The 25,418-nt window shown below is 40.5% G+C and overlaps 2 protein-coding genes across 13 annotated transcripts in view; both read right to left on the reverse strand.

Annotated features, from left to right (window-relative positions):
- Nucleotides 1-3,684, reverse strand: part of ARB2A (ARB2 cotranscriptional regulator A) — a 272,845-nt gene extending 269,161 nt beyond the window's left edge. For 7 of the 11 annotated variants that reach the window (XM_069777135.1, XM_069777137.1, XM_069777130.1 and 4 more), the window contains exon 1: nucleotides 1,418-1,561. Coding sequence is in view for 7 of the 11 variants with exons in the window: in XM_069777137.1 (XP_069633238.1) it covers nucleotides 1,418-1,420 (3 nt within the window). In the remaining 4 variants the exon portion in view is untranslated. Of the gene's footprint in view, nucleotides 1-1,417; nucleotides 1,562-3,475; nucleotides 3,601-3,665 lie in introns of those variants that run through there. The other 4 variants (XM_069777139.1, XM_069777136.1, XM_069777131.1 and 1 more) reach the window with 4 other exon arrangements.
- Nucleotides 3,685-12,959: 9,275 nt separating this feature from the next.
- KIAA0825 (KIAA0825 ortholog) overlaps nucleotides 12,960-25,418 on the reverse strand; it is a 253,898-nt gene continuing 241,439 nt past the window's right edge. For both annotated transcript variants that reach the window (XR_011323225.1, XM_069776151.1), the window contains one exon: nucleotides 12,960-19,256. Coding sequence is in view for 1 of the 2 variants with exons in the window: in XM_069776151.1 (XP_069632252.1) it covers nucleotides 19,142-19,256 (115 nt within the window). In the remaining variant the exon portion in view is untranslated. The remainder of the gene's footprint in view (nucleotides 19,257-25,418) is intronic.

A 25,418-nucleotide genomic window follows, 5' to 3' on the forward strand; every position in this document is an offset into this window, starting at 1 on the left:
TATATCTCTAGCTCTGTATCAGCTGGATCGGCTTCCTTACCTGGCTCCCTATGCAGCCAGCTGATCTCTCATATGGCCAGGAGGGATGGGACAGGAAGAGGAGAGGAGTGCTGCCCCTTCCAGCAGTGGGGATGTAATGTGAACAGGCTGTGAAACTGCACCCTGGGCACTCTGTTAACAGAGTGAGTCTGTAGCTGGAGGGAAACAACTTGCGGGTCTCAGCCTAATTCCTAGAAGTGCTCAGCCATTAAACAAAAATCACTACCAAACCTGGCACTACTAAGTATCTGACGGTGAGCTGAGCAAGGATCATACAAAATTGAATGCTGTATCTTTTCACCTTCCAATAAGACTCACATTACAAAGAACAGTGTAAGGAATACTGCAAGTGGTTAAACATTAAGTTCTCAGAGTCCTCACTCCAGAGTCTTCCTCTCAAAAATAAAAGCGTGTATATATACATAACGCACATTCTAACCGCAGCACTTAAACCACGGAACAACATCCATGAAAAAAAAACATTTTAAGCCCATTAAATTGTACATCAGGAATTCCACTCAGTGCAGATCTGTGAAACTGATCTAGAGGCGAAGTAGATATATGTATGACCACACTCACAAAGAGAAAAAAAAAAGTCTTTTCTAAGGCAGAAAAAAAAAATTCATAGGGCAGCATTAAATTTCATAAGCAGATGTTTTCATGCCTACTGTTAACCAATTTGTTTCAGTAAGCGAGTGGAAAAAAATAAAAAAAGATATCCATTCATTCTTTGTATGTATGCTTTACTTCAAAGAATTCCAGGAATCTATTGTAAATCTAAAAAACTCCTCAGTCACCACAGCACATTGTTCCCCAAAGGAACAGTGGGTCAAATTCAAAGTACCAGCAATAGAGTCGCATTCAGAACTTTTTCTATAGAGCCGGTAATGGACAAAACGTCCAAAGTCAGCGCTGAGTCTTCAGGGGAAAGAAAAAAAATAAGGTTGTGAACTTAAAAGAAGAGAGACCAACAGATAAATCCCCACTGAGTAATTATAAGAAGCTCTCCCAAACATTAGCTAACTAGTACATAAAAGGCAATTCTGTAAAAACCATGGTCAAGTCAACTAGCAGATTAACATATGGTCATAATTTGCTACAACCACTGAAAAAGCAATCTGAAGAAAACAGACAAAATCCAGGCACTGGTGAGAAAACTCCAATAATTAAAGGTATTTCAGTAAGGCAGACAGCCCTCTGAGTGTGCACTATGCTTCTGAAATGATGATGCCCTTGTCCGCCCCCAGCTGCTCAGTACTGTTGGCCTGCTGAAAGTTTTCATCTCATTCCTACGCCTACCAGCACCTGCTAACCTATTTCAGACAAAAAGAGTCAGGTCAGCTTAAACACTATAAATATTACCTCTGTCTTAACCCACCATGTTTTGACTGAGGCAGGCTGGGGAGTGCCCAGACTAACACCAAGGGTGGCACATCAGACCTCCAGCAGACAGGCAGTAAGTAACGGCAGTGACTTCGGCAACAGATACAGCCATCGCCTGGTGCTTCTGTCTAGGGCTACCCTGTGAAGACCAGTACTCTTGTGAGCAAAGAATGATTTCTTTTTATTATTTTTGAAAGAAAGCGAAATGATACCTGAAACACTTACAACACCAGATCTGCTCAATTCCAAACCCAGAGGAGCATATAAAGACATGCTTCCTGTATTTTACAGTGCTATCACTCTGCGATAGCCTGTAAGCTGTTGAGTGTCTTCAATTGCTAAGATTTTAGATCCCCCCACACAAGAGCATTTTTACCTTTCCCTACATAATTACTGAATACCTAATTTTAACATCCCGCAGGCATTCTCTAACCCATATGCTATCATCAGGCAGCTTTACCATGGGTAGCATAACACATTGCCACCCTCTTTCACCCACAGCCTCATTAACGATTCCAAGAAAATGTTAGTGATTACTAGAAGAACCCCATCTTTTTGCTGTACTAGTGGTATTCATGTTTCTTCGAAGGCAAATGCTGTCACCACCCTACTCTTTACCGTGTCACCAAATCACTGTGCAGTTAAGACCAAAGATAGCCAGTTAGCTTTGTAACTGCTGTTGATTTTGTAATGCCTCTTTTGCCAATGACAGTATGTCCTGACCAAGGCCTGTTCCCTGCTTATTCGAACTTACTACCTTACTTAGCCAAAAACTTCATACAGAAATGGCGTACAGTGGATGCTACATTTTGTGAAGGCTTGTTAAGCTGGCTTACATGAGACCGAGCGGCTTGGCTCACGTACCGCCACAGTTAAAAGTTAACTATGTGGAAGGAAAGCGGTACAACCTCAATCTGAAAGCTTCAGTATTTAGCTTTGAAAGAAAAAAGAAGCCAGTATTTCTTTAAAAAGCAAAGTGCATGGTTTTTTTGAAAGGAACGCCTGACGTTATAAAGTAACGACTTTTGAGTTATCTCACTGCCAAGCCAAAACCAATCAACAGTAATAGTTTAAAAGGGAAAACTATCGCCCTACGTTGACATCTGGATAACTCAGAAACGACAAATACTTCACACGGCTTTCTAAGCCGCCAGACCAACCACGAGAAACTTCACTCCAAAAAGAAGTTTTCAGTCACATACAACCAGGAAAGCAAAACTCCGACTGAAAATTACCACTCAGGCCCAGCTGTGTTATTAAGTCAGGCGAACTGGGCTCACAGAGTAACTTTTCGCCATTTCCGACCGTACAGAAAGTTCGCATCGGGTAACGGGCAAAACGTGACAGGCCTTGCTTTGCGAGACCGGCTGACAGCACCAAAAAGCTGCAGCAGTGGCTGTGAGCGTGCATTTGGGGGGGGGGCGGGAAAAAACCCCAAACCAACCCCTTCTAAATCATTCAGAAAACTCGAAATGAGCCTTGTGTGTCCCGTCCCCCCCACCCCTTTCTGGCCCCCTTTGCCGAAAGCGGTTCGCAAGGTGCAAACACGTGGAGCAGCTCAAGGAGGAGCCCGGTGACCGGCCGGGCCTGGAGCCGGGGCTGGGGGAGGCCGGTCCCGGGGAGACGGTGACACCGTGGCCGCGTCCCCCCCGTCCCCCACCCCCCCATTAACCCGTGTTTTGCCAGCACCGCCGGCACCAACCTACTTTTAAACCCTCCTCCCTCCCTGCGGAGCACCGGCAGGAGGGGCGGGCGGCGCGGAGAGCCCACCGCCCCCCTTCTTTCCACCCCCGGCCGCCGCTTCAAGGCCTGCCGCCGCCAACACGCGAGGCCCCGGCTGAGGCGACGACGACCACCTGGGGGGGGGGGGGGGAGGCTGACCAACCGCCGCCCCCTCACCCGCTCGGACCACGGCGCTCAAAAGACCGGTCGCTCTCCCTTTCCTCCGCCTCAGGGGACCCGCCGCTGACTCCTTCCCCCAGACCCCTCGTTCCCTGGGCCGGGGAGAACGGGCCGGGATCCTGGGCCTGAGGCCTGGGCCCGCAGCACGTACCTGGCGCCCAGTCGCCGGCGGGGCGGGGCGGGGCGGGGCGGGGCGGGCGCGGCTCCGTCACCGGGGAACGCGCGGCCGCTGCGGCTCGGGCTGCCGCGCGCGCGGCGCCGCCCGCCCGCCTGCCCGCCCCTCCCCCTCCCCCTCCTCCTCCCCCCCCCGCCCAGCCCCGCCACCGCCCTCCTACCCCTACCGGCTGCCACTTCCGGGGTCCGCGCGCCGTGACGTCAGCGCCCGGGGGCGCGGCGGGGAACCCGGAAGTGGAGCGAGAAGGGCGGCGGTGGCGGCGCTCGGCCTCGGCCTTGGCCTACTCGCCCCGTTCCCTGAAAAAACGCCTTGTTGGGGGCGGGGGGGGGGGGCTGGAGTTTCCCGGTGAGGCCTTGGGTCGGCGAATCCCGCCAGGGCACCGCTGACACGGACCGGGCGGGTAGCGGTATCCAGAGCTGGGGCTGCTGCTCGGAGGGCACGTGTCCCCAGGGCGGGAAGGTCGGGGGTCCCGCTCCCCAGTTGGCGTTTGGATGGGAATTTGGGTAAAGAACGATGAGGGATGAAGCGTTTTGCGGTGGGTGTCCCCCGGGGGGGAAGGCTGGGGGTCTGCTCCCAAGTTTGCGTTTGGATGGGAATTTGGGTAAAGGAATGAGGCGGGATGAAGCGTTTCGCGGCAGGTGTCTGGGGCGTCTTCGGAAATAGGTGAGGATGGCATCGTGTTCGGCCTACGCTAAAACTCCGAAACTCCGGCACAGCAAGAGCAAGCGCGTTGAGCTTCATCTCAGGGGTGCGTCGTCTCGCTCCCTTGAAAATCTTTACAGGTTTGGTCAAATGACTGCCGATAACCCGCGTTAACGCAGATGCTCAGTGGAGGTTTCCACCTCTCTCGGCTCTGTCCGCGCAGGAAGGCTGTGAGCTGTTCTCTGTCCCGAGGACGACCCAGAGAGGCCACATACCATGCGTGCGGCCAAAATGTTCCACCCCCTCTTAGCTCCTGGTCACGACTGATAGCCGCATCCATTGAAGTAGAGCCATGGGAGAAGATAAAACATTTCTCATCCAGGTTGCTCCCAGCTGCTCTCTTTGTTACGACCGAAAGCAGCAAGCTTGTGTGTTCTGTTCTCAATGGTCTTCTGCAACATCCAAGGAAGGAATAGGTGAAATATTTTCCCTCTTCACTGCAGAAGATACTATAATGTATTGGAGAACTTGTCTACTTAAATTTTACAAATCGTGTTTGGTATTTTGAACCTCTTGATTGAGCCAGTATTTTCCCTGTACTTCCCATGTTGGAAAAAAGCGGTGCTTAGATGTCTGTCTTTTGATGAGACATTTGGGATGCCGTACGACAGTGCTGTGACTGAGGTCTATCTAGCCCATCAGCTCTGACTATTATCTGAGCAAAACTGAGGAAGTCAGGGTTGGAAATCATTTAATGAACGTTTTCAGGTAACAGTACTCATGTAAGCAAACCTGTCCTCTCACTCAAAGTTCATGCCGTCTCTAGCTAAATTGCAAAGTGAACCTGGTTAGGACTGATTGAAGTTAAAAGTAGTGGTTTTTGTTGGGGTCTTAATCTGATTCGCTATCATTCTCCACCTCCTGCAGCTCCCACCAGAAAAACACCCAAAACAACCAAACCCCCCTAACAACAAGAAAAATGAACTGGTAGAATGTAGGAGTCAGGAACAAGTTTCAGGGGCAGCCTGCATGAGCAGTACACCTAAAAAAGCACCCTGTGATCTTGACACAGCCATTTACAATTGCAGGTCCAGGGAAGGATGTAAGGAGGAAAAATTTATCAGAACAAGGGGTGGCGGGGGAGTGGTTTTGGAGATGCTTGACCAGCAAAGAACTATTGACCATAGATTTGAAGCTCTTCATATTACGAAGAGGTAGCAGGTTGAAAGCGGAGGTCTGCAATATCAGCCAAATATCAGCAGCGAAGAGGAAACAGAGGTAGTGTGTGGTAGATAGTCAGTCGCTGCAAGCTGGGCTTTTATCTTTTGTTTGCATGTAGGACTGTGGACTTCTGGTGTCTTCACAGGCTTCTGTGATCTACAGTAATACCAGTAATAGGCTCATACTAGCAAAAATACTAATCTGCATGCTTACTGTTGTACCTAATCAAATGGAGTGTTTTGCTTCTTTTTCAAAATCTGTGTCTGTTTTCTTCTTCAGTCTTCTATCCCTCCTAATGCTAGAGCATTCCTAGATGGATACAGATATGTTGCTTAAGCCCAGTGTTTTAGACCTGTTCATTTATTGCTTGTTGAAGGTCCAGTAAGGTTTTTGAGTTCATTTTGCAGAAATAGGAAGTGTGAGTAGTTACATCTGAAATAGATGGAAGCTATGATTTGCCTACACGAGGTGCTGTAGTATGTCAGATATGTTAAAATTTAGGTCTGCATTACTTTTGGTTGCACATCCAAGATTATTAAAACGGCTTTGCCTTAATTTCAGTTCACAATTTAAGCAAAAACGTCATTTACTTATGTGGATTATGGGAAGGCAAGTTAAAATTTAAAACACTCACGTGCAGTAGAAATAAATTCCATGAAATATCTTCAACATTTAGGATTTTACCCGTGTCTGGTACACAGAGCTGTGTCAGAGTGGGAGACGGTCCCGGAGTAACGATGGAGTCTCAATATGAGTATGGTCGTTCTCCTTTTATTACAGGGTTTTACAGGGTTTATACAGAAAAAAGGTGATGGCACGCGCTAGCTATAACGTTATTATTGGCTAAGCTTCTATGTCCACGCGCCTTATACAATACTCTAATTGGTACGATACGCCGTTTCACGCGACACTATCTTATTCTCTATTGGCTGTGCAAACTTCTTCACGTGGTGTCCAGCAGTTACTGATCTCATTCTTCAGCATCCAGGTGTTGTTTGTCAGGCTCTTCTTATCTTCCTTTTTCCCAGCGTACAAGGACACAGCATCCTTGTCTGCTCCAGTATTTTGTAAACTTACGCTTCGTTCCCCCATAACGGCTGGATTGCTCACATGCCTTCGCCCAGCCAAGAAATCCTCAACAGAGCTGCATTTCAAAGAACATAGAGAAAACAAGGCATTGAACTGCTGGTTATTACATTAGCACTATTCATCCCGTGTGGCATTTGAAACAGCTGTACCCTGCAAAAAAGAGTATGTGGTCATGTAATTAAAACTATCTTGGGCTGCATGTTGTTAATGACTGCCAGTGTGTCTCGAGTCTGTACGAGGTTACAGACCTAGTTAAAACTGATGGGTGGATTCAGCATTTGTTAACGTTGTCCTTCAAGTCTAGATAGCCTCTGTAGGAGGGAACATGAAGAAGCTAAAACTGCATAGAAAAAACATCCTTTCTGTATAAATCCTTTCCAAATAAGCTGGATTGCAGCAACTCATACCCAGCTGGGATGACCCCCCATAGACTGCTCAGTTACTCAATACTACGCAGAGCTAGACCAGATTTTTATATACTTGTGAACATAGATAAAAATAGAAAGTGTGGTAAGCTGCAGAGTGGTGCTACCCAGAGCAGATCATGTCATTCCAGTATGATCGCAATTTCTTACACAAGAGTACATCAATGCCCTGATGTATCTAAACTGAAGTAAAAGAACTGATTCCCCATGGGGAGTATTACTGAAGGTGGGGATGATGATAATTCAGACCAGAATTACCTGGTAAGGTGGATGTGGACTGGCTGAGGAGGAGGCTGCAAAAACCTAAGCTGAAAGGCAGTTATGAGGTAGGTAGGAGAGAAGTGAACAGGAACACTCTCTGGGGATTGTGATTAGGTTTTGGACATGATATGTGCAATATAGTCATTAATGAGACAGAGATAAGAATTTGATGTGCATCCATGAAATCTGCAGGTGACACTAAGTTGAAAGGTATTACGAGTAATGATCTTGACTAGAGAGAAATGGGATGAAATTTAACAGCATAAAGTTCAAAATCAGGCACTGAAAGAAGAGAAAACCTTTCCTACGAACTCATTACTTAGGGTAAATGAGGACGAAAGAGGTCTTTTTTAGGGACATTAAGATTTCTCGAAGACCTCACAAGACCTGACTTTCTGTGTGTCACCACGAGGGTTAAGCCAATAGCCAGATGGTCACAGATCTGCAGGAGAGAGGCATTTCTCTTTTTTTCTAGTATGAACTAGACATCTATCATGTGTTTGCCTGGACTTGATCCCTAAAGGAGTCGTTTCTGTTACCATGCCTTTGTTTTTTTCCTCCCAAAATATAAATAATAAAACAAAGGCCAGTGACTGTGTTCCTTTCCCATGAAACTATTAGGAAATTGAATCTGAAAGAGAGGGAGTCTCAAAGAGAAAAATTGTCAACTGCTAGTCACGTGAAATAGCAGTGATGTTGCACTGAAAACAGCACAGAGAGGAAAAAAGAAAATCAAACTCAGAAACAAGACCCAGAGACTTTCAAGAAGGCCACTAAACTTAATATTACTGTCCTGGTTTCAGCTGGGATAGAGTTAACTGTCTTCCTAGTAGCTGGTACAGTGCTATGTTTTGAGTTCAGTATGTGAAGAATGTTGATAACACTGATGTTTTCAGTTGTTGTTCAGTAGTGTTTAGACTATAGTCAAGGATTTTTCAGCTTCTCATGCCCAGCCAGGGCACCTGACCCAAACTGTCCAACAGTGTATTCCATACCATGTGATGTCCCATCTAGTTTAGGAACTGGGGAGTGGGGGGCAGGGATTCGCCGCTTGGGGACTGGCTGGGTGTCAGTCGGTGGGTGGTGAGCAATTGCCCTGCGCATCATTTGTACATTCCAATCCTTTTATTACTACTGTTGTCATTTTATTAGTGTTATCATTATTAGTTTCTTCTTTTCTGTTCTATTAAACTGTTCTTATCTCAACCCGCGGGCTTTGCTTCTTCTTCCTGATTTTCTCCCCCATCCCACTGGATGGGGGGGGATTGAGTGAGCGGCTGCGTGGTGCTTAGTTGCTGGCTGGGGTTAAACCACGACAAGTACCTTGGAAGGAAGGGGCCTGGGATGCGCTGGGAACATGAGATAAGCAGGCCAGCCGACTGATGAAGGAGGCACCGACCTGGGCGAGTGGCTCTGCGAGTGTCTGTCTGCAGCACGGAGATGAGAAAAGCTGTTCTCACCAAGGGCTGCAGTCTGCATGACAGAACATGAAATTTTCAGTGCTGGCAGTATGAAAATACTTTTTTTTTTTTTTTTTAAATTTAGAGGCAAAAAATGTAACTCAGAAGAACTGTATCGAACACGAGAGAAGTTATTTTAAGACTTCATCATCATATCTAAAGAGGAGCACACCAGGGGAACCAAATATTTGTCGTGTCTATGACAAGTGATCATGGTCTGAAGACAGTTCTTATTACAGTAACATAAATACTGCTTTAACAAGGCTTATTTCAAATGGCTGAAAAAAATGTCAAGTCTCATCAACTCAAAAAATTGAACAGAAAAGCTGAATGAAAATATTATGAATGAAATCATTTTGAACCCCAAAATGTAAGCTTCTGGTATTTAATACTGTAGCTTATGGAAACAGGGAAGAAACTCTTAAGGTCTTAAATATAAATGCAGAATAAACAAAAAGGGAATTTGGTAATGGATACCAAGGAAGCTAGGAATTATTTGAAACTTAGGTGAGAAGAGAGTTAAAGCATAAAAGGGGAAAGGCTGCAATATGCAGTATTTTTAATTCCCATTCTCTGCATACATGCTTTATGATGTGCTCTTTGTTGTCCTAGATTTTATTTGTTTCTGTTGATTTTATTTATGTTTTTTGTCTTTTTAAAAGCTGCCTGCGAAACTTCAACTGGCACAAAGACACAGAAACAGCAAGATAGGACAAGAAATTCAGAATGACAGAAGGCGCCTTGTCTTTTTTTTTCTATTTTTTTTTATACCACCCGCTCACAATTAAAACTTTATCTCCTCCAGATGACACACAGAAGGTGGGCAGGATTTTAGAAGCAGCTGATAGATGATTGTAGCAAGTAGGATGTCTGATTTTAATAGCTATCCTGCAATGCAACTTTCATAAGCAGTTGTTAAATCCTCCTGTGGTTCAGTGCTGGTAGAACACCACAGCCCTTTCTTCAGAAGTACCTACGTTTCTGCTTTCAGCACCTGACAGCATGAAGTGCTAACATCTTCAGTTCTCAGTCAGATTACTGCTGGTTAAGAGCATGCTAAACCTTGCAAACGCAGTTTGCAACAGGGGCACCCAAGTATACTGAGACACTTATTTGAATTTACATTTGAAAAATGGTCTGTTTATTGCACTTGACCTTTGCACTGAATCCCGAAATTGAAGGATGTGATCCAGTCTAGGAATCCTTTGCTGTGACAAAAAGATGCAAAGGGTGTCAGGATAGAGAAGAATCACATGAAAAAATGCATTATACTTTTGCTTTGTCCTACTATCTTATGTCACCTACTTTATGAAAATCACAAGGTATCATTTAATGCTGAGCAATGTGTTTGCACAATAGAGGCCTCACTACTGAGAAACTTCAACCTAGCTCATCAGACACATATCTGGAAAACATAGCGATTTTTTTAATCTTAAAAATTAAGATTAATTTTTTTGTCAATGACAGCTGCTATTTCCAGAGGTTAAAAAAAATAAAAGGCATAGCCTTGTCATCAAGCAGTTGCATTTAAGAATAGCAGCCTTTACGATGTGTGATTCTTGGGAAAAGTTATCCTGTGTCTTTTGGGACACAAAAATTCCTTCTGAGGCTAAGCCCAAAAGAAAAGATAGCGGGGGGGGGGGAAATCTCTTTAGAATTCCCTTTGTAGCTTCTGTTCATTTGTTCTTTTGGCTTGACATCGATGGAATAGGCTTTTTGTGTACCGTGTACAGCACATAAATACAGAGACTGCATTTCATGAAAAATAAAAATACATTAGCTTTCCTGACAAAGATGATGTGTTACCTTTTGAGAAACACTTTTCATAAGAATTAAATTAGAAACGTTAAAAAAAAAGTGAAATACTGAAAACTCATGAAAAACCAACATTGTTCTTGAGTGCTCTGCAAGGCTGAAACACCTCTCTTTTGGCTTGAAAGTTTTCTTTAATTCAAAATTCTTATTTGGCTTGTTGTTTACACCCTGAATCTGTTTCTTATGTCTTATTCCTGGGTAATTTATTTTGGTTCCTGCTATTGTGCCAAAAGTATGATACACAAATATTCTCAAATTTGTCTTCAGCAGTTTTTGCTGAAACTCGAACATACATAAATCTGTCGTGACATTCACTCTTATGCTTCATTATATGTTCTCGAGAGTTTTTACAGTCTGTTATGTCTTTGTTTTTCACTTACTGCTTTTGCATTTGTGGTAAAGATTAAATATATATGATCTATATTTCAAGTTACCACTCCTAATTCTTTGGTCCTGTATATAGTTGTTCAGAAAAATGCCAGACTGATATGAAAGTTTTGGTGGAATGAAACAAAGATTGAAAGCAACGCTATTGACAGAACTTTATGGTCTGTGTTCTACTATTTACTCTGTAGATATATCGGTTTACAATGTAAACCTTGCAAAGTTATTTCACTGCTGTTACATGTGCAAACAATTTAATTGTACTTTGAATTTTGAAATATTGGCTCTCAATATATGATTACACGATTTATTTTTGCAAGAACCTATGTAGCATACCTATAATTTTTCTGTTCCAAACTATCAATCCCTCAACTCCACAAATGATTTTTGAATAAATTATGCATGTTAGAGCAGATGACTGCTCCGGGGTATTATATAACTTTTTTAAAAATGGTACAACTGTCATCTAAACAATTTGTGTACACATAAAATGGAAAAGCAAATACATGTACCTTTTCCGTTATGTAGTTTAAGTGCACCTTTTGGAACTCCAGTTGGAAAAATGGGATCCCTAAAATGGCACAGCACATAAGATACCAGCATTTTTCTGTTCTTTCCTCTTCTAACCACAGAAGGAAGACTGTGGTTATCAGGGAGAGACCTGACAAAGCTGAACTAAGAAATCATGTCAATGATAGACCATTTTAGTAGAGAGATTTAGATGGAATGAATTCCTGTAGTGCCTATTGCCATGCTAAATACTTTCTACAAAGACTAAACTCACAAATTACTTCTGCTACTGGCAGTTACGGTGACTTTATCAATGCCCAGACTACTTAAACAGATTGTAACCGTCATGTATTGACCAATCTTCAGTCCAGATGGAGAGAAACCAAACCAGCAACAACAGCAATAGAATTAACATAAGAATATAAACATAATAATAAGCAAAAAATCCCTTCCCCTTCCTGTCGTCTCCTTTAAACAAAACCACAACCACGCCACCAAGCTCCTACAAAACAACTAGGTATGTCTCACCTTGGAGCTTGTCAGATTGGACCAGCGTGCCCAAATGTCAAAGAGGGTAGGGTTAAAATACAAAAGCTTTAACCGAAAAGTGTCTCATTACTGGGGCTGGAGAACGACTCATCTCTACACACTGTATGCTCTTTGAGACAGTTAATCGCAATGTACGGTGCTGCATAAGGTGTGCTTGCAGCCTCATCTGGAAACGGCAGGAGGGATCATAAAACTTGACAGCTGAGCCAAAACCGGGGAAGGGTGAGAAGGGGAGGGAATGAAAATGAAAGGGTTGCAGGACTGGTTGGGTTTGGTTCACAAATCTAAGAACTGCATGAGACATACGCAGCACCTTTAAAACATGAAGAATTAAACCGCATGCTTTGCCTCGTTAGGTTGGAGGTGTCTGTGCTCTGGTACCAAAGCCTGGTAGAGGTACAGTGTTGCTCAGTAACGTTGATCGGGACCCTGCATAGTTTTTGGAAATAAAGAACAGTCTACCATGTTCTGGTTAATTATTTGTCTGGATTGAAGAGGAGGCCAGATGATTAACATTACACATTTGTGTTGCATTAATGCAGCAACCTCCATCAGTCTGTCCATTCATAAAGCGGACAGGCATGTGTGAAACTGGGGAGCCTTAACTGGAATAGAAACGGTTGCTGTTTGAAGAGACCTAATCCGTTTGCCTCTGAAAAAAGTCTTTGTAGCACATGTTCAGCCGTCAATTTCCTGAAGTTAATACATACCTGCAGGTAGGATTCCTGCCAAGATTATTTCATTCCCAAAGCCACATCTGGCTTACTGTAGAAAGTAATCTGTTTGCTAGTCCATACACCAGAACAAAGACCACCTGCCATTTCAACCTCTTACCTCCCCAATGTTCGTTCCATTCTCTAGGGGGAAAGCGTAATCTTAACCTACATAATAAAACCCATTTAAAACATGTTTATTACATAGAATGAGAGATATCAATAAAGTGTCCAGTACATAAGCAAACAAATTCTTAAAGGTATTATTTCTGGAATATACAGAGAGGTGAACATCCAAGTGAAAACAACTACTTCATTTCTTGAATGATAACCTTGCAGGTGGTTGGTTTGAATTTTACATTTATTAAATTCTTGGTTCTCTAAGACTGTATAAGCTTTGAGAAGGCATAGGCTTTATTGGTATGTATTTAGGTGTTTGTAGGTTGTGAAAACAGATGTGCTATGGATTTCCAAGTGTAAATTAAAAGTTCAGAGAACTTAAAGAAAATAAAACCTGGGGCGAAATAAGGTAGTTTAAGTAAAAAACATAAATAACTCACAAACAGCAATGCATACAAATAGCTCCCACTATCCCACTCTAAGGTAACAGGGGTAGCTTAGAACAATGGAAAAACATAGATATTACAAAATTCATGTGGAACATTAGGAGCAGAAACGTTCAAACAACACTAAACCTGAAATTATTAGCCATATAGGACCTACACTGTTTTAAATCTGTATGACAATTAGTCTAGAAAATGAATTACCTACCTGTGCGCAATACCCACATTCTAAATTATAACAAACATTAACCAGTAAGTTTTTCAAGGATGCCTGAAAGACAATATTGAGGTGGAAAACAAAACAGAGTCAAGATGACACATGAAGACCTGTGTGATACTATTTATTTATGGAGACCAAATATCCAAAAGTTACTAGACTTTTAACATAGAAAACACCTATTATGGGACAAAAAAATAAAGTAGTTGGATATTAGATAATTACAAATTTACCAAAGTTGCTTGTGTAACCATATTTCTGTCCTCTGGTGAATTCATCTAGGGACAAAATATATATGACCATGTCATTAACAGTTAGTTTAAGGAACCCACATGGGCGCATTGGTAATCATTCATCAGGTGTTTTCTAATGCATGAGTGCTTCTTTTACAAGAGTAATTTTAGTTAATGTATTTATTTTTGGGAGAGCTGAAAAGAGATTATTCTTCTAAAAAGCTGTCCTGAAAAGAGAAGAACAAAGCTACATGCTGTTGCAGCAAACTTCCACCATGAACAAAGTCTGAAACCTGAGTTCGTCACAGCAGACATGGCATGCTCTTCGAGCCTGTAACTGGGGAAGATCATTCCTGTTGAACATGATCACCATTATGCGGTTCTTTGCCTCCTTTCTAGATAGAGAACGGATATGACTCGGGTCTGTGTAGACACTGAGACTGATGGCTGTTGGAGCCTGGATCGATTTACTGCAGCAACTGGATAATGAGGCATTTTAGCATGAAAACAGTTTCTTCAGTAGGAAATATTATAAAGTATCACCTCAGAGATGGTTGTAACCTACTAACAGCTGAAGTTGTCATGGATCTAAAGGGCTTCATCTGGTAGTCATCAAATTGGCACTAGCCATGACTTGATGGCTCCTTGTCAGCTTAGGGATAGTTGTCTGCTAAATTTAGACGCACAATCTTAATTCAGACGATCACTTTATGTCATTGGTACTTCATAATTGCCAGCTCTTCCTGAGACACTGTCCTGGTTTCAGCTGGGGTAGAGTTAATTTTCTTCCCAGTAGCCAGTACAGTGTGTTTTGGATTTAGTGTGATGATAATGTTGATAACACTCTGACGTTTCAGTTGTTGCTAAGTAGCGCTTATCCTCAGGTCAGGATTTTTCAGTTTCCCATGCTCTGCCAGCGAGCAGGTGCACAAGAAGCTGGGAGGGAGCATGGCCAGGACAGCTGGCCTGAACTAGCCAAGGGGATATTCCACACCGTAGAACGTCATCCTCAGTACATAAACTGGGGGGAATTGGCTGGGAGGGGCGGATCACTGCTCGGGCATCGGTCAGTGGGTGGTGAGCAATTGCATTGTGCATCACTTGTCTTTTTGGGGGTTTTATTTCTCTCTCTTTTTTTTTGTTATATTCCCTTTCATTAAAATTATTATTTTTTTGTTATTTTTATTTTTTATTATTGTTATTTTTATTATTATCATTATTATATTTTATTTTACTGTAGTTATTAAACCATTCTTATGTCAACCCATGAGTTTTAATTCTGTTTTTTGATTCTCCTCCCCATCCCACTGGCGGGGGGCAGGGGGGGTGAACAAGCAGCTGCGTGGTGCTTAGTTGCTGGCTGGGGTTAAACCATGACAGACACTTGTTATGGAATCACTTTTTCAGGAAAAAGAAAAAATGGTTTGGGTTTATTTTTACTTGTTTGCATGATTCCTTGCTTTTTAGAGTGTTTTTTGTCAGCTCTGTATCATTGTTTCACTTGCTGCAATAATAGCTAACAGTCTATTCCCAAATGCTGTTGCTAGAGAGGAACAATCTGGTTCCTTCGTCATTTTACTGATGGGTATTACAAGGCCCTCAGTGATGCCCAACCTGCTCAAAACGTCGCATGCTTCTCTTGTACTGCCTGCCTGGCAATGTCAGTCAGTTTAGCCTTCTTCCCAAGTGTTGGAGTCCAAAGGTAGAGGAAAAAGCAAGCTCACCCTTGCCCATTTCCTGGACCTTCCACTTAAAATAGTTTTAGATCTTCTGCTTCCGCTCATACCACTGTTTACAGAGAAGCAGCTTCGCACCAGCCAGGACCTCCTCAAGATGTATATGCTTGCTTAGAAATCTCCCCGTTGCCATCAAGTTACTCTCTCATTTCATGCCTAATTGGGCAATGGGTCTAATTCCTCAGTCTTTCGCCTATTGCCTTGGAAGTTTGAATAGTGTCTGTCACTAAAAATGATTGCACATATTTTTAAGGAGTTCCATAAAATAGTTTTATATCAGCATATAATTGGTATCTTACTGTAGATAAGACTCAGTAGTATTTTGTGAAGACCTCCCAGCTGAGAGGGAAATGGAATATTTCTGTCAGAGGAAGCTAATTGGAAGAAGCCAGCCTCATGCCTACCTTGCACTGCTGTGAGGATGTAGAGATGAATTAGAGAACATCCATTTGCTGCCGTGCATATTTCCAGAACAAATAGCTTTGTTGCCTGTGGTCGCTACAAAAGCCCTCTCCTGGAATAAAGCCTGATCTACGGGACACTGTTTGTCAGGACAGCAGGCACTAAAAGGCAGGGCTATGTCTTAATGCCTGTCTTTTCCATAAATTCTGTCTCTCTCCCTCTGCTGTCTTTCTGAGTTTCATTACTATTAATGCCATCTCAATTTTGCCCTGCTTCTAATTTTATTAACTACCATTCAAAAGTACCAAGATGTTAACATTTGGAGCACTCTGAACTGGATGCTAAACTAATATGATTAGAGATACTCCATGCCATGAAGTCTCCCATTTAAGCCTGTTTCGTAAAAAGGACTAAGCATATTAAAATGTTAAATGAGAATTAGATGTAAGCATTAATGATAATGCATAGTTGCCTAGTTTGTGCTATCTGATCCAAGTCACTTCTTTAAATATAATAATTTCCTTTTAAGCGAACTCAGCTGAGCCAATGAGGCCAGGTTTTGCCCATTCAGAAGGGTCTGTTGTACACAACAGACCTTAATCCTTATTTTTGACTACCTTCCCAGGAGCAGTTAACATGGTCAGATTGCAGTGGTCATGCAACACAGGGCCCACTCAGCAGCCAGCAAATCTGGCTCCTGTTGCCTTTATTTATTGAGGCTAAACATAAATGTGAGACATTCTTGGATCAACAAGTAGTGACAAAGAGCCAGGACATAAAATACAAAAGCAAAACATTGCAGCTTTATGAACCCATCAGTCTCCAAAATGAAATTAATCTTAAGTCAGTTTTAGAATCAGCAGTGCTTTTTAAAGGATATAGAACTATTGTTTTATTAAGAAAAGCCAAAGAAAGCAGCAATCTCTTATACAAGTACTCCTATTAAAATGTAAAAATGATCAGCTCTTTCAAGCGTCGTTTAAGTGTTTAAGTTTTAAAGTAAGCAATCTTGATAAATTAATGGTATGTTATTTAGCAATCTTAGTTATACAACTCTTATCATTGCTGTAATTTTATTGAAAAAACCTGAATGTTGCAAAAATATTGATTCAGCATAAGTAATGTTGCCAAGATGATGTTTCTTTTATACCCTGAAAAGGTCAGTTAATAGGATCACTACATTGCCAACAAACCGAGCCCTGCTATTTCTCAGTGAGGACTGAGGGACAAGTTCAATTTCAAACACACATTAGCTTGCATTCAGATACTCTAAAAGATGTATATATAGAGAGAGAAAGGTTTGGATAAGAAAAACATCCAAATAAAATACTGTGCAAAGGTTCAGCTTTTATTTACGCTAGTTATTCTGTCTTGTCAGCTCCACATTGGTAAAGATTATAAATATACTCTTGCTAAGAAAGACAAAATTGTCCTAGTGCTACCCAGTGGGTTAGCGCTGAGTTGCTTTGGCAGGGAGAGAAGGGAGGAAGGGGCATAAAGATTTTTTTTTTTTTAATTTTTACCAGAACCAGGTGTGTTGTGAATTTAAAGGATAATAACCAGTTTGGAATAACGCCCCATATGGACATTCCCATTTCAGAGTAAGTGAGGGTTTTTATTCTGGGTAAGTTTATTTCACTTGCAAAGTTTATTCTATTCAGACTAAGTGTTTCCCGGAAGGGGAGCTTTTTCACAAAAAGTATTTCAGTCAGTTTTACTACATAGACAGAAATTCACTTTATGTGACTATACAAAAAGTTAATTATGTACAATAGATTTTGATAAAACAGGAAAGAATATTCTAAACTCCGGCTTCCATGTGCAGGAACACATTATTAGTATGGCTTGAAGCATGTGTGCCTCATTTGTCAGAATACTGTACCTGCCATCATGGGCAATCCCTGTAGCCATGTTTTAAGCCTTAAGACCACAACTGATCTTCAAAGGTGAAATACAAAGCAAAGAAAAATTGTTTTTACACTTCATCACCTCTTTATGATCTGAAATGACTATGTCAGCAGCAGAGTAAAAAGTCTATTTTATTCTTTAAATAATATTTTTAGCATTTTTGAAGCACCAGTGCCTCCCAGCCCTCTTGTTGATGCAGTGTTGTAACAAGATCTTTGGAGATTTGTAAGATTCAGTGGTCCTCATTTTCGTTTTAAATGGTCTGACATTTTATATGCACAACAAAACCCCCCAGCAATTAAGAGGAGGAAAAACTGCATTTCAGATTAGACGCTACAGCAGCATTAGCCTTATGGTTACTCATGATGCTGCTGAAGTTTTTAGGAAAAAAAGGTGCCTTCCTCCTATTCAGGTGGTTTGAGTTATGTCCATAATAGCATCTGTGAGAAGATGTGGTGGGAACAGGAATAGCTGCAGCTCAGATTGCAGCCTTAGCAAGATCTTGCTAGGGTCCTTCATCAGGCAGAGGAAATAGTTCCCTTGGACTTGCAATGCAAGAAACAAATAGAAAAATGATGGATTTCTGTAGAGCTGAAGAAATATTAACCACACCGTCTGTATAAAAAACATTGTCACAATAGCCACCTAACTCAGCTATTTTTAGTCTTTACTGAAAAGAAAAACATTTTATATATCAAAAATCTGAGTATCAGACAGCACTTATTTTGAAAATGAAATTTTACTATATTTATCAGAAATATATATCGCATTATCATTTTCTCAGTTCACTGTTAAGATAGTCCTTTGAGCACTGACTGTGAATAATTCCTTTAAATAAAAAGATGCTTCTCAAAACTTTACAAGCTGTCAACAAGTTTCTCTATAATGGATCTTTTAAGATATACACTGGATGTTAAGTTAGGATTTGTGAGGGCAGTAAGGTGATGCAGTTTTGCTTGGGAATAATGGCCAAGCACACTCATCCCGGGGCAACTCACAAAGGACTGCAGACCTATGGCCTATACCTGTCCTTTTTCATACATTTTGGGTGATTTAATGGCAGGACTAACTAGAACACAAGCGCCACGGGAGAGTAAAGGTCCTTGAGCAATGCTAACTGGGGGCAGGCTGACTCTGACTCCAAAATGGTCGATGGAAGCAGAGCACGGGTGTCTGCTTAGCACGTGTCCAAAGCTGCATTATTTTCAGAGTGAGTTTTATGCTTCTAAAACAGTTCTTGGTTTGTCATTCAGGTTTATGCCTCTGCAGTATCGAGATACACCCTCCTTGTTTTGTGACACTGACATTTTCATATACTGTTGCTCACCTTATGCATGTGTGAACAATTGCTGCCTGGATGGGGTGACTAGACAATAACGGGAACATTCTTTAGTTTAAAACTCCTACTCAAGATATATATTCCTGAGCTTTCTAGTCCTGTCAGTTATAACTAAGCCATTAAGTTAATCATGTTGAATTCAGTAAAAGGTGCTACCCGAAACCTGTCAAGGTAATTATTCTTCTTTATCCTCTGCGGTAGGAGTGCTCTGTGTCAAATAAACATTTTTTAAGTGTTCCACCATAACTTTCTCCTCATCTTCAAGATCTGCACCTTCTTTCATCTCCCACCTGAAAGAAAAAGAACTTTTTATTAATTTTTTAAAATGTATTTTAAACCAGTCTTTAGAACAAACAAGTCAATAAAAAACTCATTACTATCAATTCATTGCCCCCCCCCCCCCCCCCGAGGGGGTACACCGGTTGAGATTACTGAATGATACAAAATAAACCCCCCGAAAATCCTGCCCTGCACAACTGCCATGAATTGTAAAAACTACCACAAAATCTTACTTATATTTATTGTGATAGTACTTTCTTTTTCTGTTTTCTATCACACATGTTGGTAGAGGTGGAAGCCTTGTAAAACTAGCAGAGAAAAAGTGGGAGACGTAACAAGTGTTTTGGAAGTTAAGCTGATGCTCTCAACACTTCGTAAGTTTGCAGCAAAAATTCAAACACGCACATGTTATCCAACCCAAATATTTAATGTGAATGGTCATCATTCTCTTGCAGTGACAATACTATCTTACAAAATGCCACAAAACTGACTGACTCTTTGTTTCTTTCACCATCAGGTACACCTGTCACACCAAGAAATAAACAACATATCAGATTCTTCCCTTTCTCCATGTGAATACTGAATTTTAGTTTAGGACAAAGTCCTAATACCATTAAAACTGAAAAAGTAAAAGAATATGAAAATTATTTTGCTTTTCTTTAGTAGTTAATTAAATATAGAGTCACACAGTATTCCCTTGCAGGAAATCAGGATAATAAATGCAGAAATAATGCTGGTACGTAGTCAGCTCAACTTTGTATCCCTCTAATTATGCCTACATAATGCTCTGTAATGTGCCTCTATCTCTTTTACAAATTTGGGGATATTTAAGAGTTTGATATCTCTTTAATATTAATCTCTTTCGATTCTAAGTAGAAAATAAAGTGTAGTCTCCCAGTTCAGACCAGCTGAAGACAAAAGGTGAAGCATGAATACTGAATACAGAAATCATATTTTCAAGTACTAATTCCAGTAGATTATAAATGAGCCAGAAGATGATCCTGTAAAGTAGGAGGCATGTAGAGGAGCAGCAGAACAAGACTGCTTTTAGGAAACTAATGTCAGGAGCAATACTTTAATCCTGTCCCCACACTTGTTAGGTCCTCATTCAGACTGCAAAAACCAGAAGCCATATACAGGTTTAGACTGGTGAATAAATCACCTATTATACACAATGGTGGGAAGAGTGTATTGCATTCATCGTATTTGCAGAAAGAGGACAATCATTATTGGCAATTGTCCTGGTTTCAGCTGGGATGTAGTTAACTGTCTTCCTAGTAGCTGGTACAGTGCTATGTTTTGAGTTCAGTATGTGAAGAATGTTGATAACACTGATGTTTGCAGTTGTTGCTCAGTAGTGTTTAGACTATAGTCAAGGATTTTTCAGCTTCTCAAGCCCAGCCAGCAAGAAAGCTGGAGGGGCACAAGAAGTTGGGAGGGGACACAGCCAGGACAGCTGACCCAAGCTGGCCAATGCGGTATTCCATACCATGGGACGTCATGCCCAGTACATAAACTGGGGGGAGTGGGGGCGGGGGAATCGCTGTTTGGGGACTAACTGGGCGTCGATTGGCAGGTGGTGAGCAATTGCACTGTGCATCATTTGTATATTCCAATCCTTTTATTATTTCTGCTGTCATTTTATTAGTGTTATCATTATTAGTTTCTTCTTTTCTGTTATATTAAACCATTCTTATCTCAACCCACGAGTTTTACTTCTTTTCCCAGTTTTCTCCACCATCCCACTGGATGGGGAGGAGTGAGTGAGTGGCTGCGTGGTGCTTAGTTGCTGGCTGGGGTTAAACCACAACAGCAATAGAGCATGGTGTGCACTTTTTGTAACTGTATTTAAAAGCTTACTAAAACCGGAAAAATAACAAGTGCTCTGTAGTACAGTCTAATCGTTAAAATACAGTTAGGAAAAATATATTCAATGAACATGTATAAATTAGCATATATCCATCATACCTTTACCTTAAAAACTGAATCTGACAACCCACATTACTGCCTGGAGTGAAGTATCAGAGCAAGCACAGCATACTATGAATAAAATTGTAAACACTCTATGTCCACGATCAAAGTTTTGCAATAATTGACTTCCTATTACTCCACCCCTATATGACTACTCTCATACTTACCCTTATCTGAATATTAACATTAGGTACAATTAACTGCTATTATGTCTGTCTGCTTCATTCTCTGGTTTATGGTATGTTTGTAAAATCTGGCTATATGAGCCCCCAGCACAGTTACTTTTGCAAGCATCTCAGGTGAACGCTGTTAAACAGGATGACTGGTTTCCCTTTTTCCTTTTGCTAATGTACCAAGGAGCCTCTTCAAACCTAGGAAGAAGTCGTGCAAGCCTTAATTTGAATTTATGGTCCTCAGAGTCACTCCAAAACACCACTTTACCAGTTGAATTGATTCATTTTAATTAATTTGATTTGTTGCACATTTTTAAGTAGAGGAGCTGTTTGCTTTGAAGGACGACAACTGAAAATGCTAAATGGAATACATTCAAAACAGTTATTGCTAGAGGTATAACACAGAAATCTAGCAGTCTTGGCTTAATGGAAGCTTAACAATAAATCAGCAGATTCCTTTTAAAGATAGTGACTTCATACTTGTCAGCACATTTCATTGAATTTTAAACATTAGTGTTGGTAAAAATCTTCAATGTCATCCAGTTTGGACATTCTTTAGTGTTCACTTTATAACAAGTTATTACTAATACATTACATTATCATTTTATCAAAAAGTAGTCTATTTTTAAAGCATTTAAGCAGGTCCAATGAGGATAAGAATGTCTTCTATGCATTCGCTTAACAGTATCCATGAATTAAAGATCTATGAAATGAGCTTGACAAACACCTGGTCCCTCATCTAATTTAGAAATTTTTCCACTTTTATGCTTAAAGTCTGGGGACAATATTGTTTTTTAAAAGACCGCTGGACAGTAAGCAAGAAGGCCACAGCATATCTTTGCTGTTCTAAACGGGATGAGAAATCAGGTGTTTGTGTTCAAGTGAAAAAAGAGTCAACATTTACTATTCAAAAATTTGTCCAAAATGGAACATGTTTTTACTAGCATATCTAAAATGTGTGACAATTGTTTTGACAATAGTAATTGGTACAAATCCAACTAGCCAGTTCAAGTAATGTGAATGCGAATGAAATTACCATCATGAATTACTTTCAAAATGCAAGCTTCATCAGCCCACAGCCAACCTCTGTTGTTTCATATTATTAGTAACGTAGCTCTTAGAGAAAATTTCCAAATACATAGGTGGCATATATTTTATTTTAGTCTAGGTATATCTTGGCAGATTAAATAAAATCAGCATTTCAAAAGGGTACTGGAATTATTTGAAGTAGTCCATCATACCAACATCTACATTTTGCTTAGAGTTCATATAACCATAATAAGATGAGTCTGAGTGTCCAGATAGCCCAACTTTCAGTATATTCTTCATATTTAAGAGAAAGCATATGTTCAGAATAAAATGCCATCACCTTTGTAATCTTTAGGCTAGCACTGCAAGTTTTCAGGCCAATACTACTTGTGTACTTACAGAATTAAACATTTGAAATATGTTTTCAAAATATGCTGAAATATCAAATAATGTAGATGACATATTGTGTGCACCTAAAGTGAATTGCCTAAAAACTTTTCTTAGTATGCTGTTCTTTTTTGTGTTGCATGTGGCTAATCAAGGTAAAAAAACCCCAACAACTAGTAGTATATTTTTCAGATAGATACAGCAAAACACGTCAGCACAGATAAATACAGGAATCACTGAAGTTTTCTGCTGGTCAGCCTAGACCTTAGATCATGAGGTCAAAGAGGATAACTAGCGCTGGGAGGGCTTCTGTTTCTCCTCATAAATAAGAGGCAAGAGAGGAAGAAGCCTTGCACGTCCACAGGCTAACGAAGTGCAAGGGGAGAAGCATTCTGTGCCCCATGAAGATCCAGTGATTCCAGCTCAATGTGTCCATCTGCTATCCTTGCTTATTATTAGCATCAATACCTCCATTTATATAAATGGCTATACAGGCCTATGTTTTTTGATACTTTTGTTTCCCCACTATGCTGAATTATAAAAGGTAAAGAAACAGTAAACGTGTTTGCAAAGATGCAGAGAAAAATCTTCTGTGCATCTGTTTAAAAGCATGCTGGACATTTTAGCAGTGTTGGATTTAATACACGGTAATATATTTGCTGCTTTGATTTTCTGTTGCAATATTGCATATATTTTGTAAATTGCAGATATATTCCTATGAAGGCACTTTTTAAAAACTATGATGGGGACTATATATTACATTTAGGTGCTTGTTACAGATGAAAAGGAAGTATATGCTGTTGATACCAAGGCAGTAGTATATTAAATCAGAAATAAAACACACGCAGTAGTATGCATATAGGGATTACCAGAAGTGACACAGATTTTACCTGTAGCAGATTGTCCCATTTTAAGAAGTTTCATTAAGAGTTTACTTTAATAGATGCTCTTTGATTAGTTACTAAGTTTATTAAGTTCATTAGTTATAACAAGTATGTAAAGATTAGAGGGGAAAAATTATGTGAAAAATTACAAGCAGAATAAACACGAACAAAATTGAAATAAAATGTAAGAATACTTTTCAACTTAGATGTATTTTGAACCTTGAAAAATCTCCTTAATTGTATTATTTGAGAGACTAGCCATGCCCTTTTCTAAAGCTTATACAAAACAATGTCTAAAAAATGAACAGTTTACAGAAAGAGTCACCCTTATATAATTTCATAGTGGTATGTTATGTATTGCTAATAGTGCTTATGTAGTATTTTGATATCTATTGCATTTCTTAATGTCTTGAAAAATGCTACATTACACATAATTCTCTGGAAGGAAGAAAAAAAAAAGAAACCAATGACACCACTGTTATTTCCTATGGAAAAGCTAATATCTCAGGTCCTCTTGCAGGGAAGTGTTGGCAAATGATGAAACATTAACTATACAACTGTGCATTAGATAGCTGAAAATATGCATTTCCATATTGAATAATAGCTAAACTAATAGTTGCTATGTATCAAAAAAATAGCAATGTATTTGATACTGAGCTAAGAAGATGACATAATTCACATCTAATCTAAATGAGACACCATGCCATTCAAACATCCTAACACGGGTAAATATTCAGACTTTAAGCACCGCAAGCTCTTAAGCTTATCTATTTTTAATGTGGTGAATTACCACTGGAAAGCTTCACAGACACACTATTTTCAAGAGGAATTTTGATAAAAACAGTGAGCACAAGTAGAGAAGGTCTTTTTTTGCCAAGTATTATGTAAGAAGGCAAGAGTGGGAAAAGAACACCAAAAAAGGTGCTTGAATGTAACTTACATTCCTTTTTATTTTTATGTGATTTAAGAGTCATTTCATGTAATTCACATGAAAATATTTTCCACATTTTCACCTTCAATTTCTTCAATAAACTGTTTTGCTGTTATTGTCAAACTTCTGCCTGGACGCATTTATTTATAAAAAACACTACAAACTGAAGGAGGCAAACGAAAGCAATAGTTTGTGCATAAACAACTAATCCGTGCAGTTTTGTGAAATTGAGATTAAATTCATCCCATTGTTTAATAGGTGCAGATTTTCTGCAAGGGACTTAACCCTAATATGCACTGCCAGCTGTGGCATATTCTCTTACACCGTGTGCTGCAGCTGCGGAGCCCTCCCAAGTCAGTTGGTCCTGGGGTCCCTTTCTGTTTAAAGAGTATTTTTCATGTGCAAGTACTTCCTGTAGCCTTTTAAACTTGACCAGATGTGAAACCATTAATTGTATTTTCTCCAAAAGAGGTCTTCACACTTGCCCTTACGCTTGCTTCTTGCAGAATATAATTATGATAAATATTATTAGCGGCTTGACGAAGATGAGACTGACCATTTTTTTGCCAGCTGTTGACAGAGAAAGAGGGGGGAGAGTGACAAAGCAGGGATGAAGCACTGACAAGTGTTTTTGGTGCTTTGTCTTTGCCTTTTCCAACCTCCACACTAGTTATAAGCCATCATCACACATCCTATTCTCATACCTGTGCAGGACCTTCACTGAATTCAACCACCTTTTGTGGAAACAACTGTTATCCCTTTGTACCAGATTTACTGGCATATTTACACCTGAGATGG

Source organism: Haliaeetus albicilla, chromosome Z, assembly GCF_947461875.1.
Source record: "Haliaeetus albicilla chromosome Z, bHalAlb1.1, whole genome shotgun sequence".
In the NCBI taxonomy this organism is placed as follows: domain Eukaryota; kingdom Metazoa; phylum Chordata; class Aves; order Accipitriformes; family Accipitridae; genus Haliaeetus; species Haliaeetus albicilla.